Consider the following 25,200-nt stretch of genomic DNA (forward strand, 5'->3'; position numbering starts at 1 on the left):
CCCGTCCGCTCTGCCGGGGCAGGTCCGAGGCTTACGAGTGGCGTCGGGGTGAGGCCGCTCCCTCCCCCAGGCCCCCTGCAGGGATGGCCGTGCACAGACATGCCCCTGGGCAACAGGGCCCTCCCCCCGGGGCTGAGGGCACGGGGGCGAGAGGGGGCAGAGGCGTGCAGCACTCTGCGGGTGCAGGGCAGACAAGCTTGGGGGGCTCCCGAGGCAACTCCAGAGGTGCTACCCCCTCACCTGGATCCATCTCCACCAGGACGGTCCACTCCTCCATCTTGTGGAGGTCGAGGCAGTACAGGTCGCTGAGGGTGACCTGGCGGTCGCCAGCCTCAAACATGCCCCCATAGAGGTAGAGGCGCCCGTGCTTCACGGCCAGCATGGCGCTGGAGCGGGCGCTCGGCTCCACCGCAGGGACCGCCGCCTCGCTGGGGCCATCGTCGCTGTCGTCGGACTCGGGCTGTCCCGCCGGGCCCCGGGCAGCGAGCCCCTGCTGGATGGTGGCCACGGTCCCGTCCTCTGCCACCAGCTCTCTGGCCACCTGCAGGGGCTCCTGGGCCCGGGTCCCCTTCAGTTCCTGCTTGCTGGAATCCCCGGGCTCCCCTCTTCTGCCCCGCCTGCGCCTCCTCTTCTCCACCTTGGGCCCCTGGTGATAAAGAGCAAAGGCACCGCGACTCAGGACGGGGGTCAGCGAGCACCCGACAGCCAGAGGAGCCCCGTCCACTTGCTGCCCCTCCCCGGGGAGCACACCACCCCTGCCTGGTGTGCCCTCTGAGGGGAACGGGCAGCAGATACCAGCCCTCACACGCTACCCGACTCCCCTCAGAGGCGCCCAGGCACTTCAACAGGAGCCAGCCTTTGCCACACAGTGGACCATCCGCCCTCCTTCGGCCACAGGGCCCTGCTTCTGAGGCCCCTGACCTGATGAAGCCCCCAGGGATGTCATTCCCGGGAGAGCAGCCACTATGCCGCGTCTCTCAGGCTGGTGCTGGCAGGAGGGGCAGAGGCGACCCGGTCCCTGCTTACGGGGACAGTAAAGATGGTGGCAGCTCCACAGAGCCTCACAGACAGAGGGACCGGGGAGGCCCTGGGCATCACTGACGGAGGTGACAGCCGGGCAGGCCCTGCGCTGGCTGCAGGTCTGGGGCCCAGGTACCTTCAGCTGCCCCGCGAACCAGCGGTTCCTGACGGGGTCGTAGAAGTGCAGGTCACTGAGGAAGTGGCCCTCCAGGCTCTCGTCCTCTTCATCGTCACACACACCCCCAAACAGCAGCGTCTGATGGTTCGGGGCCACAGCCACCGAGAAGCCGGACCTTGGGGTGGGCTTGGCTCCGGAAGGGTTGACCCGAGTCCAGGCCCATCTGCCTGATGAGGAGAGGAAATAAGGACGGGGGGCCTGCAGAATGCCATGGCCGTCGTTCTGTGCCTGCGGGTCCGGCACACCCTGGAGGCCATGCCTCCTCCTCGAGGGTCAGTCTGCACTGAGGTAGGGAACCTGTCCACACACCCTCCCAACACTTGCCCAGGGGCGCCGTGCGGCTGTGATGTGAAGGGTGAGGGAGAGGCGGGCGCACCAGCTCCGGGGGACCCCGTACACTGTGCCCTCGGGCGGGGCCCTCCGACCTCAGACACCCCCAGAACCTCCCGTGGGCCACGCACTGTGGTCCTTCCTTCTAGGAGGGCGCCGTGTTTACGCAGCAACCCTCAAGATGTGGCCTGGTACAAAACATGTGGGAGTGTTCCCAACACGTCCAGAAAAAGGAACTGGGATGTTTTTTCTTTAATGAACATTTAGAAGAAGCTAGAGAAGCAGCCAAGAGCAAGCCCCCCTGGAGGCGCAGCCCTAGCGGCACTAGTGGGCCACAAGGTCACTCACAACAACCAGCATCTAACGCTTAAAGAGAAGAGAAGCATCAGCGTGCCGTGCACGTGGCTGCGGGAGTCGCTTTCCCGGCTGTGTCTCAGGACACGCCATGTACTTTTCACTGGGGCCCAAGGGCCTGACGGCCAGACGTGGGGGTTGAATACAAGTGCTGGGGTCCCACTGCCTAGAACACAGTCCACTTTCAAGTTCAAGTGCACTGACATGTAAAAGGGGCTCTAAACCTTGGCTCCCACGTCCCCATCAGTCACCGCAATCCGGCGTGGTTGGGACCTGAGAAACGCCTTGTATGTGACGTTTCTGCAGCCTCTGCTTGAAGAACGTCACAGCAGGAAAGAGGAAACGTTCCTGCCCAGCAGGCCTCTTGTCTTACGGAGACGGGTCTCACAGGGGCCAAGGGGCAGCCAGGACCACACGGGCCCCATCCACTTAGGCCCCTCTCCCATCACGTGCACCATGCAAACTAACCACCTCCCGACTTCTGAGCTTGAAAAATGAGCACTGGGAAGCCACCCTGGTGTCCATCAACAGAGGAACGGATATAGAAGATGTGTGTGTGTACGTACACACACACACACACACACACACACACGCACACACGCACACACACGCACACACACACGCACACACACTGGAATATCACTCAGCCATGAAAAAGAATGAAACAATGCCATTTGCAGCAACCTGGAGGGACCTAGAGATTATCATACTAAGTGAAGTCAGACAGAGAAAGACAAATACCATATGAGATCACTTGTATGTGGAATCTAAAAAGATGATACAAATGAACTTATTCACAGGAGAAACTGACTCACAGACAAAGAAAACAAACTTATGCTTACCAAAGCGGAAAAGCAGGGAGGGATAAATTAGGAGTATGGGATTAACAAGTACACACTACTGTATATAAAATAATTAACAAACGACCTTCTCTATAGTACAGGAAACTCTACTCAATATTTTATAATAACCTATAAGGGAAAAGAATCTGAAAAACAACACATACACGTATGTATGACTGAATCATTTTGCTGTACACCTAAAACTAACACAACATTGTACATTAACTATACTTCAAATAAAACAAACAAACAGTGGGCATTTCAACCCCACAAGATGCCTTCCAAAAGTCTACGTCCTAACATTAAGCAAGAACAAATGAGAGATGACACAGATGCCGTGGCCCCGCCCCCAAGAAGGGAGCTGTGGATGGACTGACATCACCTGTGTTTCTAACTCAGTGCGTCCTCAACGCCCCAGAGAGGACACGGGGGCTGTTCATGGAGTGCCCCACCAGCCCCACGACCCCCTGCCCACTTCCCCCAGCGACACACTGACCACCTGCGTGGTCTGTCACCTGCACGGCGCATGTACCTTCTCTTCCCTCCTCAGCCTTCAGCAGGAACATGTCGGAGTGCTGGGTACCTCTGTCCACATCCTTCCTGACTCTCTGCAAAAGGAAAAGGGAGCCGTGACAAATGCCACGTGCTGTGCGAAGCCACGCAAGGCCCCCCAGGCTTGTGGTCCCGTCTCCCGTGGAGGTGACTCGCTAGCCTTCAGACCAGCCTCAAAATCTGAAACACAACAGGTTCCATCCAGACCGCCTCTGAGCAGACAGAACAGATGACCACAGGCTGGGGACACCCCAGAGCTCTCCTCTCAGAGCTTCCTGTGGCTGTGAGCCGAGCCCTGCTCTGGATGGGCGGGGTCGCCGCAGGGACCCTCCTATCATCACACGGCCACCCTCCATCTCCAACCCCTGTGCCCTCAATTCCCATCGCCTTCCCAGTAATGGGATTCAAGCTTCGGTGTGAGGATCAAACGCTCTGTGCAGAAGCCGGCACAGCCACTCAAAGAGCTTTCCTGAGCTGCAGACAGCACAGCCCCCCTCCACCCGGGCCTGCTGCTTCACACCAGGCTTACGGCGCTGGGCAGACCACACCCTTCACTCTCCCGAGCGGCTGCACTGAGACGGCATGTTCCTCTCTTCCAGCAGGCAGCAGGGGAAGCGGCTGCCACTTCCATGTCCACCTTCCAGGCCAAAAGCCCAGCACCCTCAGGAACCAAATCCACACGAGGGGCTTCCCTGGTGGTACACTGGTTAAGAATCCGCCTGCCAATCCAGGGGACATGGGTTCGAGCCCTGGTCCGGGAAAATCCCACATATCGCGGAGCAACTAAGCGCATGCGCCACAACTACTGAGCCCGCGCTCTAGAGCTCGCGTGCTGCAACTACTGAGCCTGCGTGCCACAACTACTGAAGCCCATGCACCTAGAGCCTGTGCTCCACAACAAGAGAAGCCACCACAATGAGATGCCCACGCACCGCAACGAAGAGCAGCCCCCGCTCACCGCAACCAGAGAAAACCCACACGCAGCAACGAAGACCCAACACAGCCAAAAATAAATAAATAAAATAAATTAAAAACAATAAATCCACACGAGGCCTTGCCCACTGGCCGCACACTGCAGGAATGCAGTGCCGTCTGCTTGTGTCGCAAACTTGACCACAGCCGGGCTCCAGCCCTTCCCTCTCAGCCCCTTGCCCTCCTGCACCTGCGGGCATCCACGGCACTGCTCCGCCGACAGCAACCTTCCTTCCTTAGAACCAGCGAGCTGAGGGGAACTTTCATGCTGTCACGTTTCAATACACCCCCCGAGGCCTGTACGCCAGAGCCCTCCCTGAGAACGCCGCTCTGCCCGCCCCGGGCCACGGCTTCCACACAGTGGCCGGCGTGGCAGAGCCCGGGGCTGGGGAGGCGAGGAGGCTGCTCCCCATGAAGCACGTAACTCCCACTCCACCTCCCCTTCCTGGCAGCGGTGATGAGAGGCCCGTGCGCCAGTCCCTCACCCAGGGGCCTGCGCCGTCCTTCCAGCAACGCGAATCACACTGGCCGGACGCTCACTCTCCTCACTGGACTAGAGGAGAACGCAGAATGTGCGTGAAGCCCTGGAGCTGTCAAACTTCCCCCAGGGCGTGCAAGGCTCCGCACGGGGCCTCAGCTCGTCCCCAAGGGGGAGTGGACGCTAACGCCACGGAGCAGTGACTTGGGCGTGCACCTGACAGCTTTCCTTCCGCTGCTCGCAAATCTCTGTCTCGTACAGTATTAACGGAGCCCAAAGACATCTGAGAGAGCCGTGTACCAAGGGTCACAACACTACGCTGCTCCTGTGGAGGGCGTTCCCACCCAGAACCCCAGTGTCACACCCACGCCTTTACCACCAACTCTGGTAAAACCCCGTGAGCGCCAACAGAGCAGCTTCTCACTGCCATCAAATGCCGAAGGCCTGGCGTGAGTGGCCCCTGGCTCAAAGGGACTCGGATCACCCCCCAGCTGTCCGCGTGGCTGCAGAAAAGCCGCATTTGGGAGTCAGGCGCTGCTCTGATTGAAGTGGCATCAGCTTGACGAGGGCTTGCTGTTCATCACCCGGTTTGAGGAGCATCTACTGCGATAAAGCATCAGTTCTGGGCACTGCACACAGCTTCTGGCGACAGCCGCCTGTTTCGCAGGGCCCTCCCCGCTGTCACGCGTCTAGCCACACCCCAGGCAGGTCACAACCACAAATCCCAAGTCAGTTTTCCTTTCCAGAACAAGGGCTGGCCGCTGGCTGAGTGGGGGTGTGGCAGGGTGGACGGAGGTGGCCGGGGCACCTCCCTGCCACAGCCATCACTTACGCTGCATGTTTCGGGGGCGTGTGGTTAAGAACGCAACGTGACCGTAAAGAACCTTAGTGTGTTCACACAGGAGCAGATCAACACCACCGCTGTCCACTTCTCATTCCACAGAAAGGACTGTTCATATTAATCTAATGAACTATTATTTGAAGTTTTCATCGCTGGTGAAACTGAAAAGGCAGCAGACAGAAGTCACTCTGCATCCCACACACGCATCTTACCTGCTTCGAGTAGCCCCCGTAGATGACGATGCTGCCCTGGGCGGTGACGGTCATCTGGCAGCCTGACCTGGGTGTGGGCCCAGTCCCGGACGGGGACAGCCTGCTCCACGTGAAAGCGTCCAGGTTGAAGGCATACAGGTCATTGTAATAGATGTAATCTCTGTTATAATATAGGAACACAAACAAAAAGGCGGTGACATGAAAAAGTGAACTTGATCTAAAATAAAGGTACGTTTGCTACCGTATGTACTAAGTTATTGGTTTAATTAAAGTTTAAATTCATAGGAAAGGACAGCAAGCCTATGTAGGTTTGCACTTGAAGCAGAAATAACGCTGGCCCAGAGAAGCACTATAACATGCCTGGATCCGAAAGTCTTTTCCTTCTGAAAGTTACATGATACATCCTTACACAGCTTATACAATCACAGTCTTGCGAAACAACTCCATTAGTTTTCTGTGTGTGTAACCTTAAGCGGGACAATGAACTATGCACCAATACCCGGCATCCTCGGAAGGGAGATATTACAGCTTGGCAAGCGCTGTGGAGACCCCGGGCTGGGCAGAGATGGGGCAAAGCGTTCCTGGAACCGAGAGAGAACTCCTGGAGCCCACAAGCCCGAGCCAAAGCCCAGAGGCCGTGGCTGAGGCATCCAAGAGGCGCAGCGGCCTTGCCCTGCTCAACGCTCCTGGGGCTTCAGTGGCAAAGGACTCAAAACACACATGGGGCCTTGAGGAGGGAGCACGTGTGTGAGGAAAGCAGCAGTTCTGCCAGAGACACAGAGGCAACCGTGTGTCCTGACGGGAATTTCACAGGTGGCCACGGGCAAAGCCAAGGGGCCTCGGGTCAGAATTACACGGAAGAATGGGAGATGCTCCCCAGCTACTCCACACGGAGAGCTGGGCCCGATGTTCGCAGGAAGAAAGCATGGATGCACGGAAGGACTGAGCAGCCCCACCGGTCAGACGTGATTCCTGACTCCCCTGCTGCACTCAGGTCACCCACGTCTGGCGCCCTGCAGCCAACGTGCAGGTCACTGAGCTCCCCGGAGTGCTGTCCAAAGCAGGGCACTGGGAACAGGGTGAGCCACGTGACCGCTCCACCGAACACACCCTTCCGTGGGAGGAGGGCTTTCAAGTAGATGAAGTGAGGAACCAGGGGCACAGTTTTTAAAAGACTTCACCACATTCCACAGTTTTCTCAGATTTCACGTTGCAAATTTCCAGGAAAAAAAATATTCTATTCTGCACGTAGGGTAAACAACAACTGTCATTGGGTTTTAAAGGTCAAACTGTACTTTGTTTAATGTGGGTGGTGACCACACAGACATCTGTTTGAGGAACTTCAACTTTTCTATATGTTTGAAATACTTCATAAAAAATAATTTTAAACAAAGTAACAGATAATAGCTTTTGAAAAACGTTCTGAGTTTGAAATGGTTCCAAGTTACAACCACTGTAACACCTGACTCATTTTGTAACCTGTGAGTTTCAGGAGAAGGGCCTGCGTAGACCCCACTCACTGTCCCGCACACGACAGGTGCTGAATTAACACACTGACGTCGCATGAACCCCCGTGTCTGCGATGGCAAACGATTATTTGCTTTGTTCGGGGTTTTAAATGTAAACAACAGTCCTTTAAATAAGAATTTTAAAAAACAGAGCAGGCTCTCTTCTCCAAAATGGCAAGAAACCAAACACGTGCAGGTCAGGAAACGGACCATGGGCAGGAGATGGACCAGGACAGGGCAGGGAGCCGGGGTGGAGGCAGGAGACGGACCAGGGGTAGGAGATTAACCAGGACAGAAAACCAGGGTGTAGGCAAGAGACACACGAGGAGCAGGAGACGTTACCAGGGGCAGGGAGCCGAGGGGTGCAGCGCGACAGAATATGGGAGTAACTGAACATCTGCAATCTTTGGTCAAGGACAAGTTCTACTACTTAACAGTTACCTTGGTTTCCTCATCTTTAACTTGAGATAATATAACCTACTCTCCCTATAGCTTGGTTTTTAAGTGAATTCTGTAAAAACCACTTGGTGAACTTTGTGACGAGACATAAAATTTAAGCACTATTATACCCAGATTACGCCTTTAAGATACACAATCATTCCTTGTTTTATGTGAATTCGACTTTAAAAATCTCCTCCCAAAGCACTTAAGAATTATACCCTGGGAGACCTTCAAGATGGCAGAAGAGTAAGACACGGAGATCACCTTCCTCCCCACAGATACACCAGAAATACATCTACACGTGGAACAACTCCTACAGAACACCTACTGAACGCTGGCAGAAGACCTCAGACCTCCCAAAAGGCAAGAAACTCCCCACGTACCTGGGTAGGGAAAAAGAAACAAGAAAAAACAGAGACAGAAGAATAGGAACGGGACCTGCACCAGTGGGAGGGAGATGTGAAGGAGGAAAGGTTTCCACACACTAGAAGCCCCTTCACTGGCGGAGACGGGGCCGGGGGGGGGGGGGGGGGGATGGCAGGGGGAAGCTTCGGAGCCACGGAGGAGAGCGCAGCAACAACGGTGCGGAGGGCAAAGCAGAGAGATTCCCGCACAGAGGATCAGGACCGACCGGCACTCACCAGCCCGAGAGGCTTGTGCTCACCTGCCGGGGCGGGCGGGGGCTGGGGGCTGAGGCTCGGGCTTCGGAGGTCAGATCCCAGGGAGAGGACGGGGGTTGGCGGCGTGAACACAGCCTGAAGGGGGCTAGTGTGCCACAGCTAGCCAGGACGGACTCCGGGGAAATGTCTGGAACTGCCTAGGAGGCAAGAGACCATTGTTTCAAGGTGCACGAAGAGAGGGGGTTCAGAGCACCGCCTAAACAAGCTCCAGAGATGGGCGCAAGCCACAGCTATCAGCACAGACCCCAGAGACGGGCATGAGACGCTAAGGCTGCTGCTGCCGCCACCAAGAAGCCTGTGTGCGAGCACAGGTCACTCTCCACACCTCCCTTCCGGGGAGCCTGTGCAGCCCGCCACTGCCAGGGTCCCGGGATCCAGGGACAACTTCCCCGGGAGAACGCACGGTGCGCCTCAGGCAGCTGCAACGTCACGCAGGCCTCTGCTGCCGCAGGCCCGCCCCGCGCCCCCCCTCCCCGCCTTAGTGAGCCAGAGCCCCCGAATCAGCGGCTCCTTTAACCCCGTCCTGCCTGAGCAAAGAACAGACGCCCTCCGGCGACCTACATGCAGAGGCGGGGCCACATCCAAAGCTGAGCCCCTGGGAGCTGTGAGAACAAAGAAGAGAAAGGGAAATCTCTCCCAGCAGCCTCAGAAGCAGAGGATTAAATCTCCACAGTCAACTTGATGTACCTGCATCTGTGGAATACCTGAATGGACAACGAGTCATCCCAAATTGAGGAGGCGGACTTTGGGAGCAACGATATTTGTATTTGTTTCCTTTTTCTCTTTTGTGGGTGTGTATGTGTATGCTTCTGTGTGTGATTTTCTCTGTATAGCTTTGCTTTTACCATTTATCCTAGGGTTTTGTCTGTCAGGGGTTTTTTTGGTTTGTTTAGTATAGATTTTAGTGCTTGTTATCAGTGGTGGATTTGTTTTTTGGTTCGGTTGCCCTCTTCTTTCTTTTTTTAAATTACTTTTTAATTTTAAATAATTATTTTTTTATTTTAATTATTTTATTTTATTTTTCTTTCTTTCCTTCTTTTTTTCTCCCTTTTATTCTGAGCCATGTGGATGATAGGGTCTTGGTGCTCCAGCCGGGTGTCACGGTTGTGCCTCTGAGGTGGGAGAGCCTAGGTCAGGACATTGGTCCACCAGAAACCTCCCAACTCCACGTAATATCAAACAGCAAAAATCTCCCAGAGATCTCCATCTCAATGCTAAGACCCAGCTCCACTCAACAACCAGCAAGCTACAGTGCTGCACACCCTATGCCAAACAACTAGCAAGACAGGAACACAACCCCACCCATTAGCAGAGAGGCTGCCTAAAATCATAAGGTCACAGACACCCCAAAACACACCACCGGACGCAGACCTGCCCGAGAGAAAGACAAGGTCCAGCCTCATGCACCAGAACACAGGCACTAGTCCCCTCCACCAGGAAGCCTACACAACTCACTGAACCAACCTTAGCCACTAGGGGCAGACAGCAAAAACAACAGGAACTACGAACCTGCAGCCTGCGAAAAGGAGACCCCAAACACAGTAAGTGAAGCAAAATGAGAAGACAGAGAAACACACAGCAGATGAAGGAGCAAGGTAAAAACCCACCAGACCTAACAAATGAAGAGGAAACTGGCAGTCTACCTGAAAAAGAATTCAGAGTAACGACAGTAAAGATGATCCAAACTCTTGGAAATAGAATGGAGAAAATACAATAAACGTTTAACAAGGAACTAGAAGAACTAAAGAGCAAGCAAACAATGAACAACACAATAAATGAAATTAAAAATTCTCTAGAAGGAATCAATAGCAGAATAACTGAGGCAGAAGAACAGATAAGTGACCTGGAAGATAAAATAGTGGAAATAACTGCTGCAGAGCAGAATAAAGAAAAAAGAATGAAAAGAATTGAGGACAGAGGCTTCCCTGGTGGCACAGTGGTTAAGAATCTGCCTGCCAGTGCGGGAGACATGGGTTCAAGCCCTGGTCTGGGAAGATCCCACATGCCGTGGAGCAACTAAGCCCATGCACCACAACTACTGAGACTGCGCCCTAGAGCCACCGAGCCACAACTACTGAGCCCGTGTACCACAAGTGCTGAAGGCCGTGCACCTAGAGCCCATGCTCCCAACAAGAGAAGCCACCACAATGAGAAGCCTGCACACTGCAACAAAGAGTAGCCCCCACGTGCAACAACTAGAGAAAGCCCACGCACAGCAACGAGGACCCAACGCAGCCAAAAATAAAAATAAATAAAATAAAATAAATTTATATATAAAAAAAGAATTGAGGACAGTCTCAGAGACCTCTGGAACAACATTAAATGCACCAACGCACCAACATTCGAACAACCCCACCAACATGAGGGGTCCCAAAAGAAGAGGAGAAAAAGAAAGGGACTGAGAAAATATCCGAAGAGATTATAGCTGAAAACTTCCCTAATATGGGAAAGGAAATAGTTAATCAAGTCCAGGAAGCACAGAGAGTCCCATACAGGATAAATCCAAGGAGAAAAACACCAAGACACATATTAATCAAACTATCAAAAATTAAATACAAAGAAAAAATATTAAAAGCAGCAAGGGAAAAACAACAAATAACATGCGAGGGAATCCCCATAAGGTTAACAGCTGATCTTTCAGCAGAAACTCTATAAGCCAGAAGAGAATGGCAGGACATATTTAAAGTGATGAAAGGGAAAAACCTACAACCAAGATTACTCTACCCAGCAAGGATCTCACTCAGATTTGACAGAGAAATTAAAACCTTTACAGACAAGCAAAAGCTAAGAGAATTCAGCACCATCAAACCAGCTTTACAACAAATGCTAAAGGAACTTGTCTAGGCAGGAAACACAAGAGAAGGTAGAGACCTACGATAACAAACCCAAAACAACTAAGAAAATGGTAATAGGAACATACATATCGATAATTACCTTAAATATAAATGCATTAAATACTCCAACCAAAAGACACAGACTGGCTGAATGGATACAAAAACAAGACCCATATATATGCTGTCTGTAAGAGACCCACTGTAAGAGACCCCCTAGGGACACATACAGACTGAAAGTGAGGGGATGGAAAAAGATATTCCATGCAAATGGAAATCAAAAGAAAGCTGGAGTACCAATAATCATATCAGACAAAATAGACTTTAAAATAAAGTCTAGGGCTACCCTGGTGGTGCAGTGGTTGAGAGTCCGCCTGCCGATGCAGGGGACACGGGTTCGTGCCCCGGTCCGGGAAGATCCCACATGCTGCGGAGCGGCTGGGCCCGTGAGCCATGGTTGCTGAGCCTGCGCATCCAGAGCCTGTGCCCCACAACGGGAGAGGCCACAACAGTGAGAGGCCCGCGTACCGCAAAAACAAAAACAAAAAAAATAAAATAAAGTCTATTTCATTTTAGATGTTACATAATGATCGAGGGATCAATCCAAGAAGAAGATATAACAACTGTAAACATTTATGCACCCAACATAGGAGCACCTCAATACATAAGGCAAATGCTAACAGCCATAAAAGGGGAAAGCGACAGTAACACAATCACAGTAGGGGACTTTAACACCCCACTTTCACCAATGGACAGATCATCCAAAATGAAAATAAATAAGGAAACACAAGTTTTAAATGATACATTAAACGAGATGGAGTTAATTGATATTTATAGGACATTCCATCCAAAAACAACAGAATACACTTTCTTCTCAAGTGCTCATGGAACATTCTCTAAGACAGATCATATCCTGGGTCACAAATCAAGCCTTGATAAATTTAAGAAAACTGAAATCGTATCAAGTATCTTTTCCGATGACAACACTATGAGACTAGATATCAATTACAGGAAAAAATCTGTAAAAAATACAAACACATGGAGGCTAAACAATACACTACTTAATAACCAAGAGATCACTGAGGAAATCAAAAAATACCTAGAAACTAATGACAATGAAAACACGACGACCCAAAACCTATGGGATGCAGAAAAAGTAGTTCTAAGAGGGAAGTTTAGAGCAATACAATGCTACCTTAAGAAACAAGAAACATCTCAAATAAACAACCCAACCTTACACCTAAAGCAATTAGAGAAAGAAGAACAAAGAAACCCCAAAGATAGCAGAAGGAAAAAAATCATAAAGATCAGATCAGAAATAAATGAAAAAGAAATGAAGGAAACAATAGCAAAGATCAATAAAACTAAAAGCTGGCTCTTTGAGAAGATAAACAAAATTGATAAACCACTAGCCAGACTCAGCAAGAAAAAAAGGGAGAAAACTCAAATCAATAGAATTAGAAATGAAAAAGGAGAAGTAACAACTGACACTGCAGAAATACAAAGGATCATGAGAGATTACTACAAGCAACTGTATGCCAATAAAATGGACAACCTGGAAGAAATGGACAAATTCTTAGAAAAGCACAACCTTCCGAGACTAAACCAGGAAGAAATAGAAAATATAAACAGACCAACGCCAAGCAGTGATATTGAAACTGTGATTAAAAACCTTCCAACAAACAAAAGCCCAGGACCAGATAGATTACAGGCGAATTCTATCAAACATTTAGAGAAGAGCAACACCTATCCTTCTCAAACTCTTCCAAAATATAGCAGAGGGAGGAACACTCCCAAACTCATTCTACGAGGCCACCATCACCCTGATACCGAAACCAGACAAAGATGTCACAAAGAAAGAAAACTACAGGCCAATATCACTGAGGAACACAGGTGCAAAAATCCTCAACAAAATACCAGCAAACAGAATCCAACAGCACATTAAAAGGATCATACACCATGATCAAGTGGGGTTAATTCCAGGAATGCAAGGATTCTTCAATATTCGCAAATCAATCAATGTGATACACCATATTAACAAATTGAAGGATAAAAACCACACGATCATCTCAATAGATGCTGAAAAGGCTTTTGAAAAAATTCAACACCCATTTATGATAAAAAAAACCCTCCAAAAAGTAGGCATAGAGGGAACTTATCTCAACATAATAAAGGCCATATATGACAAACCCACAGCCAACATCGTTCTCAATGTGAAAAACTGAAACCATTTCCACTAAGATCAGGAACAAAACAAGGTTGCCCACTCTCACCACTATTATTCAACATTGTTTTGGAAGTTTTAGCCACAGCAATCAGAGAAGAAAAAGAAATAAAAGGAATCCAAATCAGAAAAGAAGTAAAGCTGTCACTGTTTGCAGATAACATGATACTATAAATAGAGAATCCTAAAGACTCTACCAGAAAACTAGTAGAGCTAATCAATGAATTTGGTAAAGTAGCAGGAGACAAAATTAATGCACAGAAATCTCTGGCATTCCTATACACTAATTTTGAAAACTCTGAAAGAGAAATTAAGGAAACACTCCCATTTACCACTGCAACAAAGAGAATAAAATACCTAGGAATAAACGTACCTAAGGAGACAAAAGACCTGTATGCAGAAAACTATAAGACACTGATGAAAGAAATTAAGGATGATACAAACAGATGGAGAGACATACCGTGTTCTTGGATTGGAAGAATCAACATTGTGAAAATGACTCTACTACCTAAAACAATCTACAGATTCAGTGCAATCCCTATCAAACTACCAGTAGCATTTTTCACAGAACTAGAACAAAAAATTGCACAATTTGTATGGAAACACAAAAGACCCCGAATAGCCAAAGCAATCTTGAGAAAGAAAAACAGACCTGGAGGAACCAGGCTCCCTGACTCTGGACTACACTACAAAGCTACAGTAATCAAGACAGTCTGGTACTGGCACAAAACCAGAAATATACATCAACAGAAAGCCCAGAGATCAACCCACACACATATGGTCACCTTATTTTTGATAAAGGAGGCAAGAATATACAATGGAGAAAAGACAGTCTTTAAGTGGTGCTGGGAAAACTGGACAGCTACATGTAAAAGAAGGAAATTAGAACACTCCCTAATAACATACACAAAAATAAGCTCAAAATGGATTAAAGACCTAAATGTAAGGCCAGAAACTATCAAACTCTTAAGAGGAAAACATAGGCAGAACACTCTGACATAAATCACAGCAAGAGGCTTTTTGACCCACCTCCTAGAGAAATGGAAATAAAAACAAAAATAAACAAATGGGACCTAATGAAACTTAAAAGCTTTTGCACAGCAAAGGAAACCATAAATAAGACGAAAAGACAGCCCTCAGGAGTGGGAGAAAATATTTGCAAATGAAGCAACTGACAAAGGATTAATCTCCAAAATTTATAAGCAGCTCATGCAGCTCAATATCAAAAAAATAACCCAATCCAAAAATGGGCATAAGACCTAAACAGACATTTCTCCAAAGAAGATATACAGATTGCCAACAAACACATGAAAGAATGCTCAACATCATTCATCACTAGAGAAATGCAAATCAAAACTACAAATGAGGTATCACCTCACACCAGTCAGAATGGCCATCATCAAAAAATCTACAAACAATAAATGCTGGAGAGGGTGTGGAGAAGAGGGAACCCTTTTGCACTGTTGGTGGGAATGTAAATTGATACAGCCACTATGGAGAACAGTATGGAGGTTCCTTAAAAAACTAAAAAGAGAATTACGATATGACCCAGCAATCCCAGTACTGGGCATATACCCTGAGAAAACCATAATTCAAAAAGAGACATGTAACACAATGTTCACTGCAGCACTATTTACAATCACCAGGACATGGAAGCAACCTAAGTGTCCATCAACAGATGAAAGGATAAAGAAGATGTGTCACATATATACAATGGAATATTACTCAGCCATAAAAATAAACGAAACTGAGTTATCTGTAGTGAGGTGGATGTACCTAGAGTCTGTCACTCAAGAGTGCAGTAAGTCAGAAAGAGAAAAACAAATACTGTATGCTAACACATATATATCGAATCTAAAAAAAAAAAGTTATGAAGAACCTAGGGGCAGGACAGGAATAAAGATGCAGACATAGAGAATGGACTTGAGGACATGGGGAGGGGGAAGGGTAAGCTGGAATGAAGTGAGAGAGTGGCATGGACATATATACACTACCAAATGTAAAACAGATAGCTAGTGGGAATCAGTCGCATAGCACAGGGAGATCAGCTCGGTGCTTTGTGACCACCTAGAGGGGTGGGATAGGGAGGGTGGGAGGGAGACGCAAGAGGAAGGAGATATGGGGATATATGTATAGCTGATTCACTTTGTTATACAGCAGAAACTAACACACCATTGTAAAGCAATTAAACTCCAATAAAGATGTTAAAAAATAAAAAAGAATTAAAATAAAAAAGAATTAAAAGAAAAAAGAATTATATCCCCTTTTCTCAACTAATGAAAATATTTTTTGTTCGTGGAAAAAACCTGAAACCTTAACTGAGCCAGATCGACACCAGGATGCCTCAGCTCGGGTAGGGAACAGTGAACACAGAAACGCTCGCTCCCGTTAACGTACCGAGCGCCACTCTCTCCACATATACGTGCAAGGACTTATTTTCACGAGCCAGTGAGTATCATAAGAAATGTGTGCCAGGGGCTTCCCTGGTGGCGCAGCGGTTGAGAGTCCGCCTGCCGATGCAGGGGACGTGGGTTCGTGCCCCGGTCCGGGAAGATCCCACATGCCGCGGAGCGGCTGGGCCCGTGAGCCATGGCCGCTGAGCCTGCGCGTCCGGAGCCTGTGCTCCGCAACGGGAGAGGCCACAACAGTGAGAGGCCCGCATACCGCCAAAAAAAAAAAAAAACATACAGACGGCCCCAGGCACATGAGAAGATGCTCAACTAATTATTAGAGAAATGCAAATCAAAACTACAATGAAGGCTTCCCTGGTGGTGCAGTGGTTGAGAGTCCGCCTGACGATGCAGGGGACATGGGTTCGTGTCCCGGTCCGGGAGGATCCCACATGCCGCGGAGCTGCTGGGCCCGTGAGCCATGGCCGCTGAGCCTGCGCGTCCGGAGCCTGTGCTCCGCAACGGGAGAGGCCACGACAGTGAGAGGCCCACGTACCGCAAAAAAAAAACAAAAAAAGTGTGCCAATGGAGTCACACTGAAAAAAGTGTGTGTGCTGCCACCACCACGAGTTGACGAGTATGTTGTTTTTTAAAGGAGTAGGGAACAGAGGAGCTTGTGAAACGAGGCACCAGCGAGAAAGCCATCCACCCACCTTGTCTGACACGGCCCGAGGTCAGAGGAAACGCACCACCTGCGGGGCCTGCACCAGGCATCAGAGCGGTCTGGATGTCTCACCCAGAGCCTTAGCGTTTTACGACAGTGGCAGGAACTAACCTGTTCACCAAGTGTCTTCTTTTTCTGGACTGAACTAATAAGGACATTCAAGAAAGTATCAGTATAGATGATGGGCTAAAGACCCCCGGAGAACATGCCGCCAGGCTAGGCACATAAGCACTGTGGCGACACAACCAGGCACAGCAGACCTGGATGTCCCCTCAGGTCCCTCTGCAGGATGCAAGCTGCCACATGCTCCCCATCGGGCTGATTTTCAAGTTATTTTAGCCTCGTGCTTCTCAAAGTGGGGTTCCCTGGCCAGCAGCATCACCTGGAGGCCGAAGAAATGCAGATTCTCAGCCCAATCCCAGGCCAATGGAGTCACAGATCAGTCTGAACAAGCCTTTCAGAGGATTCTCAATAGGCTGAAGTTTGAGAGCCCATCTTAGATAGGATTGGCCACATTACTTGCAGGCCTTGGTGCAAAATAAAACTGTGGGAACCTCTGTTCAGTAATTATGAAGAATCCCACGACAGTGACAACAGAGCATTAAACCAAGCCCAGGGCCCGCCTCTGCAGCTGCCCAGGCCGCTGGCCCTGGTTTAAGGGATGGGCAGCATTTTCCACGTGTATTCAGAACGGTTCTTCACATAAGGAGCCCACTCCTTACAGCTCCAGGAGACATGGTCCTCCTGTTTGTACTGACCTTGTACTCTCATGGAAGCCACCAAAAAGGATTAACTGTCTCTTCCAGGCCACCATCCGATGTCCACTCCGTCCTGAAGGACCGCCTGGTGATCTAAAATTGAACAACAAAAAAAGAGGAGCTTGGCAGATGGCGGAAGAGTAGGACGTGGAGCTCACCTCCTCCCACAAACACCAAAATACATGTACAAGGGGAACGACTTGCACAGAACATCTACGGAACGCTGGCACAAGACCTCAGACCCCCGAAAGCACAAGAAAACCTCCACATGACTGGGTAGAACAAAAGGAAAAAGAAAAAAAAGTGAAAGGAGTTGGGACGGGACCTACACCCCAGAGAGGGAGCTGTGAAGGAGGAAAGGTTGCTGCACCGTGGGAAGTCCACTCATCGTCAGGGAGATCAGCCTGGACAGACGGGGAGCTCTGAAGCCTGAGGGGAGCTAACAGCCAGTTCGCGGAAGGCAACACGGAGAGTGCCCTGCACAGACAGTCGGTACAGCTGCCCTGCACTCCCCAGCCTGAGACACTCATCCACAGGCACAGGGGGCGGCTGGGTGCTGAAGCTTGGGCTTCGGAGGTCAGACCCAGGGAGAGGACCAGAGCTGGCACACGGAGACAGCCTGAAGAGGCTGCACTGTGGCAACTGGGGGTGTGCTCGGAAGAAGCCTGGGCCTGTCAGAGAGGCAAGGCGCCATTGCTGGGGGGCATGTAAGGAGAGAAGCCGGACCACCATAAAAGCTTCCTTCCTTGTACACGTGCTCTCAGTCAACGGGATACCACCTACACGAGCTCTGAGCTGGGTGTTAGCCGCCACCACCATGATGGGCTCTAGAGGCGGGCATGGGCCATCGCCACTGCTAAGACACACACAAGCAGACCCGAAGCGCTGCCCCCCGCTGTCCTGGGAGTGCACAGGCCACGACCACGAAGCCCGCGAGCAGGCCCCAAGCGCTGCCCCTGCTGCCCCAGGAGTGCACGGGCTGCCGCTGCCACCACAAGACCCATGAAGAGGTGCCAAGTGCTGCCTGCACTGTCTCCGGAGGGCATGGGCCACCACCACCAAGAGACCCGCCAGCAGGCGCCAGTCACTGTGCCCTCGTGGGAGCATGCGGGCTGCCACCGCCACTACGAGAACTGGGAGCAGGGGCCAATCGCTGCCCCCACTGCCCAAAAGGCTCAGGGGCCACGGCCACTGCAGGGAGACCAAGAGGGGCTGATCGCCGTCCCCGCCACAGCAGGAGCGCACAGGCCCCCGCACCTGCACACCCCGTATCAAGGGGATAACGTCCAGCACACACTGAGGAAGGAGGCAGCAAGCATCCAGACTGAAAGCAACCCCTCAAAGCCAGACAAGATGGCAGAGTAGAGGGTCGCGCTCACCTCCTCTCAAGAAAACTCCAAAATCACAGCTAACTGCTAAACAACTATCAACAAAAAGGACTGGAGGGCTTCCCTGGTGGCGCAGTGGTTAAGAATCCGCCTGCCAATGCAGGGGACACGGGTTCGGGCCCTGGTCTGGCAAGATCCCACATGCCGTGGAGCAACTAAGCCCGTGTGCCACAACTACTGAGCCTGCGCTCCAGAGCCCGCGAGCCACAACTACTGAGCCCTCGTGCCACAACTACTGAAGCCCACAAGCCACGACTACTAAAGCCCGTGAACCACAACTACTGAAGCCCACACACCTAGAGCCCATGCTCCGCTACAAGAGAAGCCACCACAATGACAAGCCCGCACACTGCAATGAAAGGTAGCCCCCACTCACCACAACTGGAGAAAGCCTGTGCGCAGCAACAAGGACCCAACTCAGCCATAAGTAAACAAACAAACAAGCAAGCAAATTTTTTTTAAAAAGACCGGAACCTACGAAAAAAGATATTTTACACCCAAAGACAAAGAAGAAGCCACAACGAGATGGTAGGAGGGGCACTTTCACAATATAATCAAATTCCATACCCGCCAGGTGGGTGACCAACAAACTGGAAAATAATTATATGGTAGAGGTCCTCCCACAGGAGTGAGAATTCTGAGCCCCACGTCAGGCTCCCCAGCCTGAGGGTCTGGCCTCAGGAGGAAGAGCCCCCAGAGCTCTTGGCTTTCCAGGCCAGCAGGGCTTGAGTGCAGGAGCTCCACAGGACTGGGGGAAACAAGAGACTCCACTCCTGGAGGGCACACACAAGATTTCGTGGGCAACGGGACCCAGCACAAAGCAGTGACTCCACAGGAGCCTGGGACAGACACATCTGTGGGTTTTGGACAGTCTCCTGGGGAGGCAGGGATCAGCTGTGGCTCACTGTGGGGGCAAGGACACTGGTGACAGAGGCCCCAGGGAATATGATCAACGTGAGCTCTCCTGCAGGTCACCATCTTGGCACCAAGACCTGGCCCCACCCAACAGCCAGCAGGCTCTAGTGCTGGGATGCCTCAGGCCAAACAACCAGCAGGGGAAACACAGCCCCACCCATCAGCAGACAGGCTGCCTAAAGTTGTAATGAGCTCACAGTTACCTCTAAGCACACCCCCTGACATGGGTCTGTCCACCAGAGGGACAAGACCCAGCTCCACCCACCAGAGGGCTGGCTCCAGTCCCTCCCACCAGGAAGCCAGCCCAAGCCCAGCACCAACCTCACCTACCAAGGGCAGACACCAAAAACAAGAGGAACTACAATCCTGCAGCCTGCAGAAAGGAGACCACAAACACAGAAAGTTAGACAAAAAGAGATGACAAAGAAATATGTGCCAGATGAAGGAACAAGATAAAAACCCAGAAGAACTAAGTGAAGTGGAGATAGGCAAGCTACCTGAAAAAGAATTCAAAGTAATTATAGTAAAGATGACCCAAGATCTCAGAAAAAGAATGGAGGCACAGACCGAGAAGACACAAGAAATGTTTAATAAAGAGCTAGAAGATTTAAAGAACAAACAGACGAACAACACAATAACTGAAATGAAAACTACATTGAAAAGAATCGACAGCAGAATAAATGAGGCAGAAGAATGAATAAATGAGCTGGACAACAGAGTGGTGGAAATTATTGCCACAGACCAGAATAAAGAAAAAAGAATGAAAAGAAATAAGGACAGCCTCACAGACCTTTGAGACAACATGAAACACATCAACATTCACAATATAGAACTCCTAGAAGAGAGAGTGAAAGGGTCCAAGAAAATAGTTGAAGATATTATAGCCGAAAACTTCCCTAACATGGGAAAGGAAACACTCACTCAAGTCCAGTAAGTGCAAAGAGTCCCATACAGGATAAACCCAAGGAGGAACATGCCAAGACACATATTAACGAAACTGACAAAAATTAAAGACAAAGAGAAAATATTAAAAGCAACAAGGGAAAAGCAACAAGTATCATACAAGGGAATCCCCATAAGGTTTTTTTCAGCAGAAACTCTGCAGGCCAGAAGTGAGTGGCATGATACACTTAAAGTAATGAAAGGGAAAAGCTACAACCAAGAATACTCTACCCAGCAAGGCTCTCGTTCAGATTCGAAAGAGAAATCGGAAGTTTTACAGACAAGCAAAAGCTAAGATAATTCAGCACCACCAAACCAGCTTTACAACAAATGCTAAAGGAACTTCTCTAGGTGGAAAAGGCCACAACTAGAAACAAGAAAATTATGAATGGGAAAGCTCACCAGTAAAGGCAAACACACAGAAAACGTAGGAAATCACCCACACACAAATATGATATCAAAACCAGCCATCGTGAGAAGAGGAAAGTACAGATGCAGGATATAGGAAGTGTGTTTGAAATTAAAGAGACCAGCAACTTAAAACAATCTTGTATATATTCAATATACAGACTGCTTTACCAAAACCTCATGGGAACCGCAAACCAAAAATCTACAATAGATACAACAGACACACACACACAAAGCAATCCAAACACAAGACTAAGATAGTCATCAAATCACAAGAGAACAAAAGAAGAAGGGAAGAAAAAAGACCTACAAAAACAAATCCAAAACAATTAACAAAATGGCAGTAAGAACATACATATCGAGAATTACCTTATGTGGAAATGGTTTAAAGGCTCCAAACAAAAGACAAAGACTGCCTGAATGGATATAAAAACAAGACCCATATATACGCTGTCTACAAGAGACCCACTTCAGATCTAGGGACACATACAGTTTGAAAGTGAGGGGATGGAAAAAGGTATCCCATGCAAATAGAAATCAAAAGAAAGCTGGAGTAGCAATACTCATATCAGACAAAATAGACTTTAAAATAAAGACTGTTACAAGAAACAAAGAAGGACACTACCTAATGATCAAGGGGTAAATCCAAGAGGAAAATATAACAATTGTAAACATATATATACACCCAACATAGGAGCACCTCAACATGTAAGGCAAATGCAAACAGCCATAAAAGGAGAAATTGACAGTAACACAGTAATAGTAGGGGGCTTTAACATCCCACTTACATCAATGACAGATCATCCAGACAGAAAATCAGTAAGAAAACCCAGGCCATAAGTAACACGCTAGACCATCCAAAAGCAGCAGAATACACATTCTTCTCAAGCGCACATGGAACATTCTCCAGGACAGGTCACATGCTGGGCCACAAAGCAAGTCTTGGTGGATTTAAGAAAATTGGAATCATATCAAGCATCTTTTCCGACCACAACACTATGAGATTAGAAATCAATAACAGAAAGAACTTTAAAAAAATAACAATACAAACACATGGAGGCTAAACAACATGTTATTAAACAACCAATGGATCACTGAATAAATCAAAGAGTGAATAAATAAATAACTAGAGATAAAAGACAATGAAAACACGGGAATCCAAAACCTATAGGATGTGGCAAAAGCAGCTCTAAGAAGGAAATTTACAGCAATACAATCTTACCTCAGGAAACAAGAAAAATCTCAAACAACCTAACTTACACCTAAAACAACTAGAGAAAGAAGAAGGAAACACTAAGTTAGTAGAAAAAAAAAATCATAAAGGTCTGAGCAGAAATAAATAAAACAGAGACAGAAAACAATAGCAAAGATCAATGAAACTAAAAGCTGGTTCTTTGAAAAGATAAAATTGATAAACCTTTAGCCAGACTCATCAAGAAAAAAAGGGAGACGGGTCAAATCAATAAAATTAGAAATGAAAAAGGAGAAGTCACTACTGACACCACAAAAAATACAAAGGATCATAAGAGACTACTACAAGCAACTATATGCCAATGAAATAGACAACCTAGAAGAAATGGACAAATTCTGAGAAAGGTACAACCTTCCAAGATGGAATCAGGAAGAAATAGAAAATATGAACAGACCAATCACAAGCACTGAAATTGAAACTGTGAGTAAAAAGCTTCTGACAAACCAAAGTCCAAGATCACATGGCTTCACAGAGGAATTCTATCAAACATTTAAAGAAGAGTTAACACCTATCCTTCTGAAACTCTTCCCCAAAACTGCACAGGAATAAACATTCCCAAACTCATTCTATGAGTCCACCATCACCCTGATACCAAAACCAGACAAAAATACCACAAAAAAAGAAAATTACAGGCCAATATCACTGATGAATATAGATGCAAAAATTCTCAACAGAATACTAGCAAACCAAATACAACAATACATTAAAAGGATCATACACCGCGATCCAGTGGCATTTATCCCAGGGATGCAAAAATTCTTCAATATACGCAAATCAACCAGTATGATACACATTAACAAAGTGAAAAATAAAAACCATATGATCATCTCAATAGATGCAGAAAAAGCTTTTGACAAAGTTCAACACCCAGTAATGATAAAAACTCTCCAGAAAATGGGCAAAGAGGGAACGTACCTCAACATGATAAAGGCCATAGGCCATAGATGACCAACCCACAGCTAACATCATTCTCAATGGTGAAAAGCTCAAAGTATTTCCTCTAAGATCAGGAACAAGACAAAGATGTCCACTCTCACCACTTTTATTCAACATAGTTTTGGAAGTCCTAGCCATGGCAATCAGAGAAGAAAAAGAAATAAAAGGAATTCAAACTGGAAAAGAAGAAGTAAAACTGTCACTGTTTGCAGATGACGTGATACTATACATAGAAAATCCTAAAGATGCTACCAGAAAACTACTAGAGCTCATCAATGAATTCGGAAAAGTTCCAGGACACAAAATTAATGCACAGAAATCTCTTGCATTCCTATACACTAACAATGAAAGATCAGAAAGAGAAATTAAGAAAACAATCCCATTTACCACCGCATGAAAAAGAACAAAATACCTAGGAATAAACCTACCTAAGGAGGAAAAAAGACCCATACCCTGAAAACTATAAGACACTGATGAAAAAATCGAAGATGACACAAACAGATGGAAAGATACACCATGTTCTTGGATTGGAAGAATCAACACTGTCAAAATGACTATACTACCCAAAGCAATCTACAGATTCAGGGTAATCCCTATCAAATTACCAATGGTATTTTTCACAGAACTAGAAAAAAAGTTTTTTTAATTTCTATGGAAACACAAAAGACCCCAAATAGCCAAAGCAATCCTGCGAAAGAAAAACGGAGCTGGAGGAATCAGACTCCCTGACTTCCCACTATGCTACAAAGCTACAGTAATCAAAACAGTATGGTACTGGCACAAAAACAGAAATATAGATCAATGGGACAGGATAGAAAGCCCCAAAATAAACCCATACACCTACGATCAATTCATCTATGACAAAGGAGGCAAGAATATACAATGGAGAAAAGACATTCTCTTCAATAAGTGGTGCTAGGAAAACTAGGCAACTACAGGTAAAAGAATGAAATGAGAACATTCTCTAACACCATACACAAAAATAAACTCAAAATGGATTAAAGATCTACTGTAAGGCTGGATATGATAAAACTCTTAGAGGAAAACATAGGCAGAACACTCTGACATAAATCACAGCAATTTTTTTTTTGGATCCACCTCCTAGAGAGTAATGAAAATAAAAACAAAAATAAACAAATAAACAAATGGGACCTGATGAAACTTAAAAGCTTTTGCACAGCAAAGGAAACCATAGAAAACAAAAAAAACCCCACAGAATGGGAGAAAATATTTGCAAATGAAGTGACTGACAAGGGATTAATCTCCAAAATATATACACAGCTCATGCAGCTCAATATCAAAAAAAAAACAAACAACCCAATCAAAAAATGGGCAGAAGGGGCTTCCCTGGTGGCGCAGTGGTTGAGAGTCCACCTGCCGATGCAGGGGACACGGGTTTGCCCCGGTCCGGAAGATCCCACATGCTGCGGAGCGGCTGGGCCCGTGAGCCATGGCCGCTAAGCCTGCGCGTCCAGAGCCTGTGCTCCGCAACGGGAGAGGCCATAACAGTGAGAGGGCCACGTACTGCAAAAAAAAAAAAAAAAATGGGCAGAAGACCTAAACAGACATTTCTCCAAAGAAGACAAACAGATGGCCAAAAAGCACATGAAAAGATGCTCAACATCATTAATTACTAGAGAAATGAAAATCAAAACTACAATGAGGTACACCTCACACCTGCCAGATAGCCATCCTCAAAATATCTACAAAGAATGAATGCTGGAGAGGGTGTGGGGAAAAAGGAACCCTCCTACACTGTTGGTGGGAATGTAAATTGGTGCAGCCACTATGGAGAACAGCATGGAGGTTCCTCAAATAACTAAAAATAGAGCTACATATGACCCAGCAATCCCACTCCTGGGCATATATCCAGAGAAAACAATAATTCAAAAAGATACATGCACCCCAGCGTTCACTGCAGCTCTATTTACAATACCCAAGACATGGAAGCAACCTAAAAATCCACTGACAGAGAAATAGATAAAGAAGATGTGGTATGTATACACAATGGAATATTACTCAGC

The 25,200-nt window shown here is 48.0% G+C and overlaps 1 protein-coding gene across 4 annotated transcripts in view; it reads right to left on the minus strand.

Moving 5' to 3' along the window:
* KLHDC4 (kelch domain containing 4) overlaps positions 1 to 25,200 on the minus strand; it is a 55,848-nt gene that overhangs the window by 1,453 nt on the left and 29,195 nt on the right. For all 4 annotated transcript variants that reach the window (XM_059999166.1, XM_059999165.1, XM_059999167.1 and 1 more), the window contains 5 exons: positions 17,336 to 17,428; positions 5,780 to 5,939; positions 3,257 to 3,332; positions 1,157 to 1,365; positions 241 to 646 (listed from right to left, as the gene is read on the minus strand). In XM_059999166.1, the coding sequence (XP_059855149.1) occupies positions 241 to 646; positions 1,157 to 1,365; positions 3,257 to 3,332; positions 5,780 to 5,939; positions 17,336 to 17,428 (944 nt within the window). The remainder of the gene's footprint in view (positions 1 to 240; positions 647 to 1,156; positions 1,366 to 3,256; positions 3,333 to 5,779; positions 5,940 to 17,335; positions 17,429 to 25,200) is intronic.

Source organism: Delphinus delphis, chromosome 20, assembly GCF_949987515.2.
Source record: "Delphinus delphis chromosome 20, mDelDel1.2, whole genome shotgun sequence".
NCBI classification, from domain to species: Eukaryota; Metazoa; Chordata; class Mammalia; order Artiodactyla; family Delphinidae; genus Delphinus; species Delphinus delphis.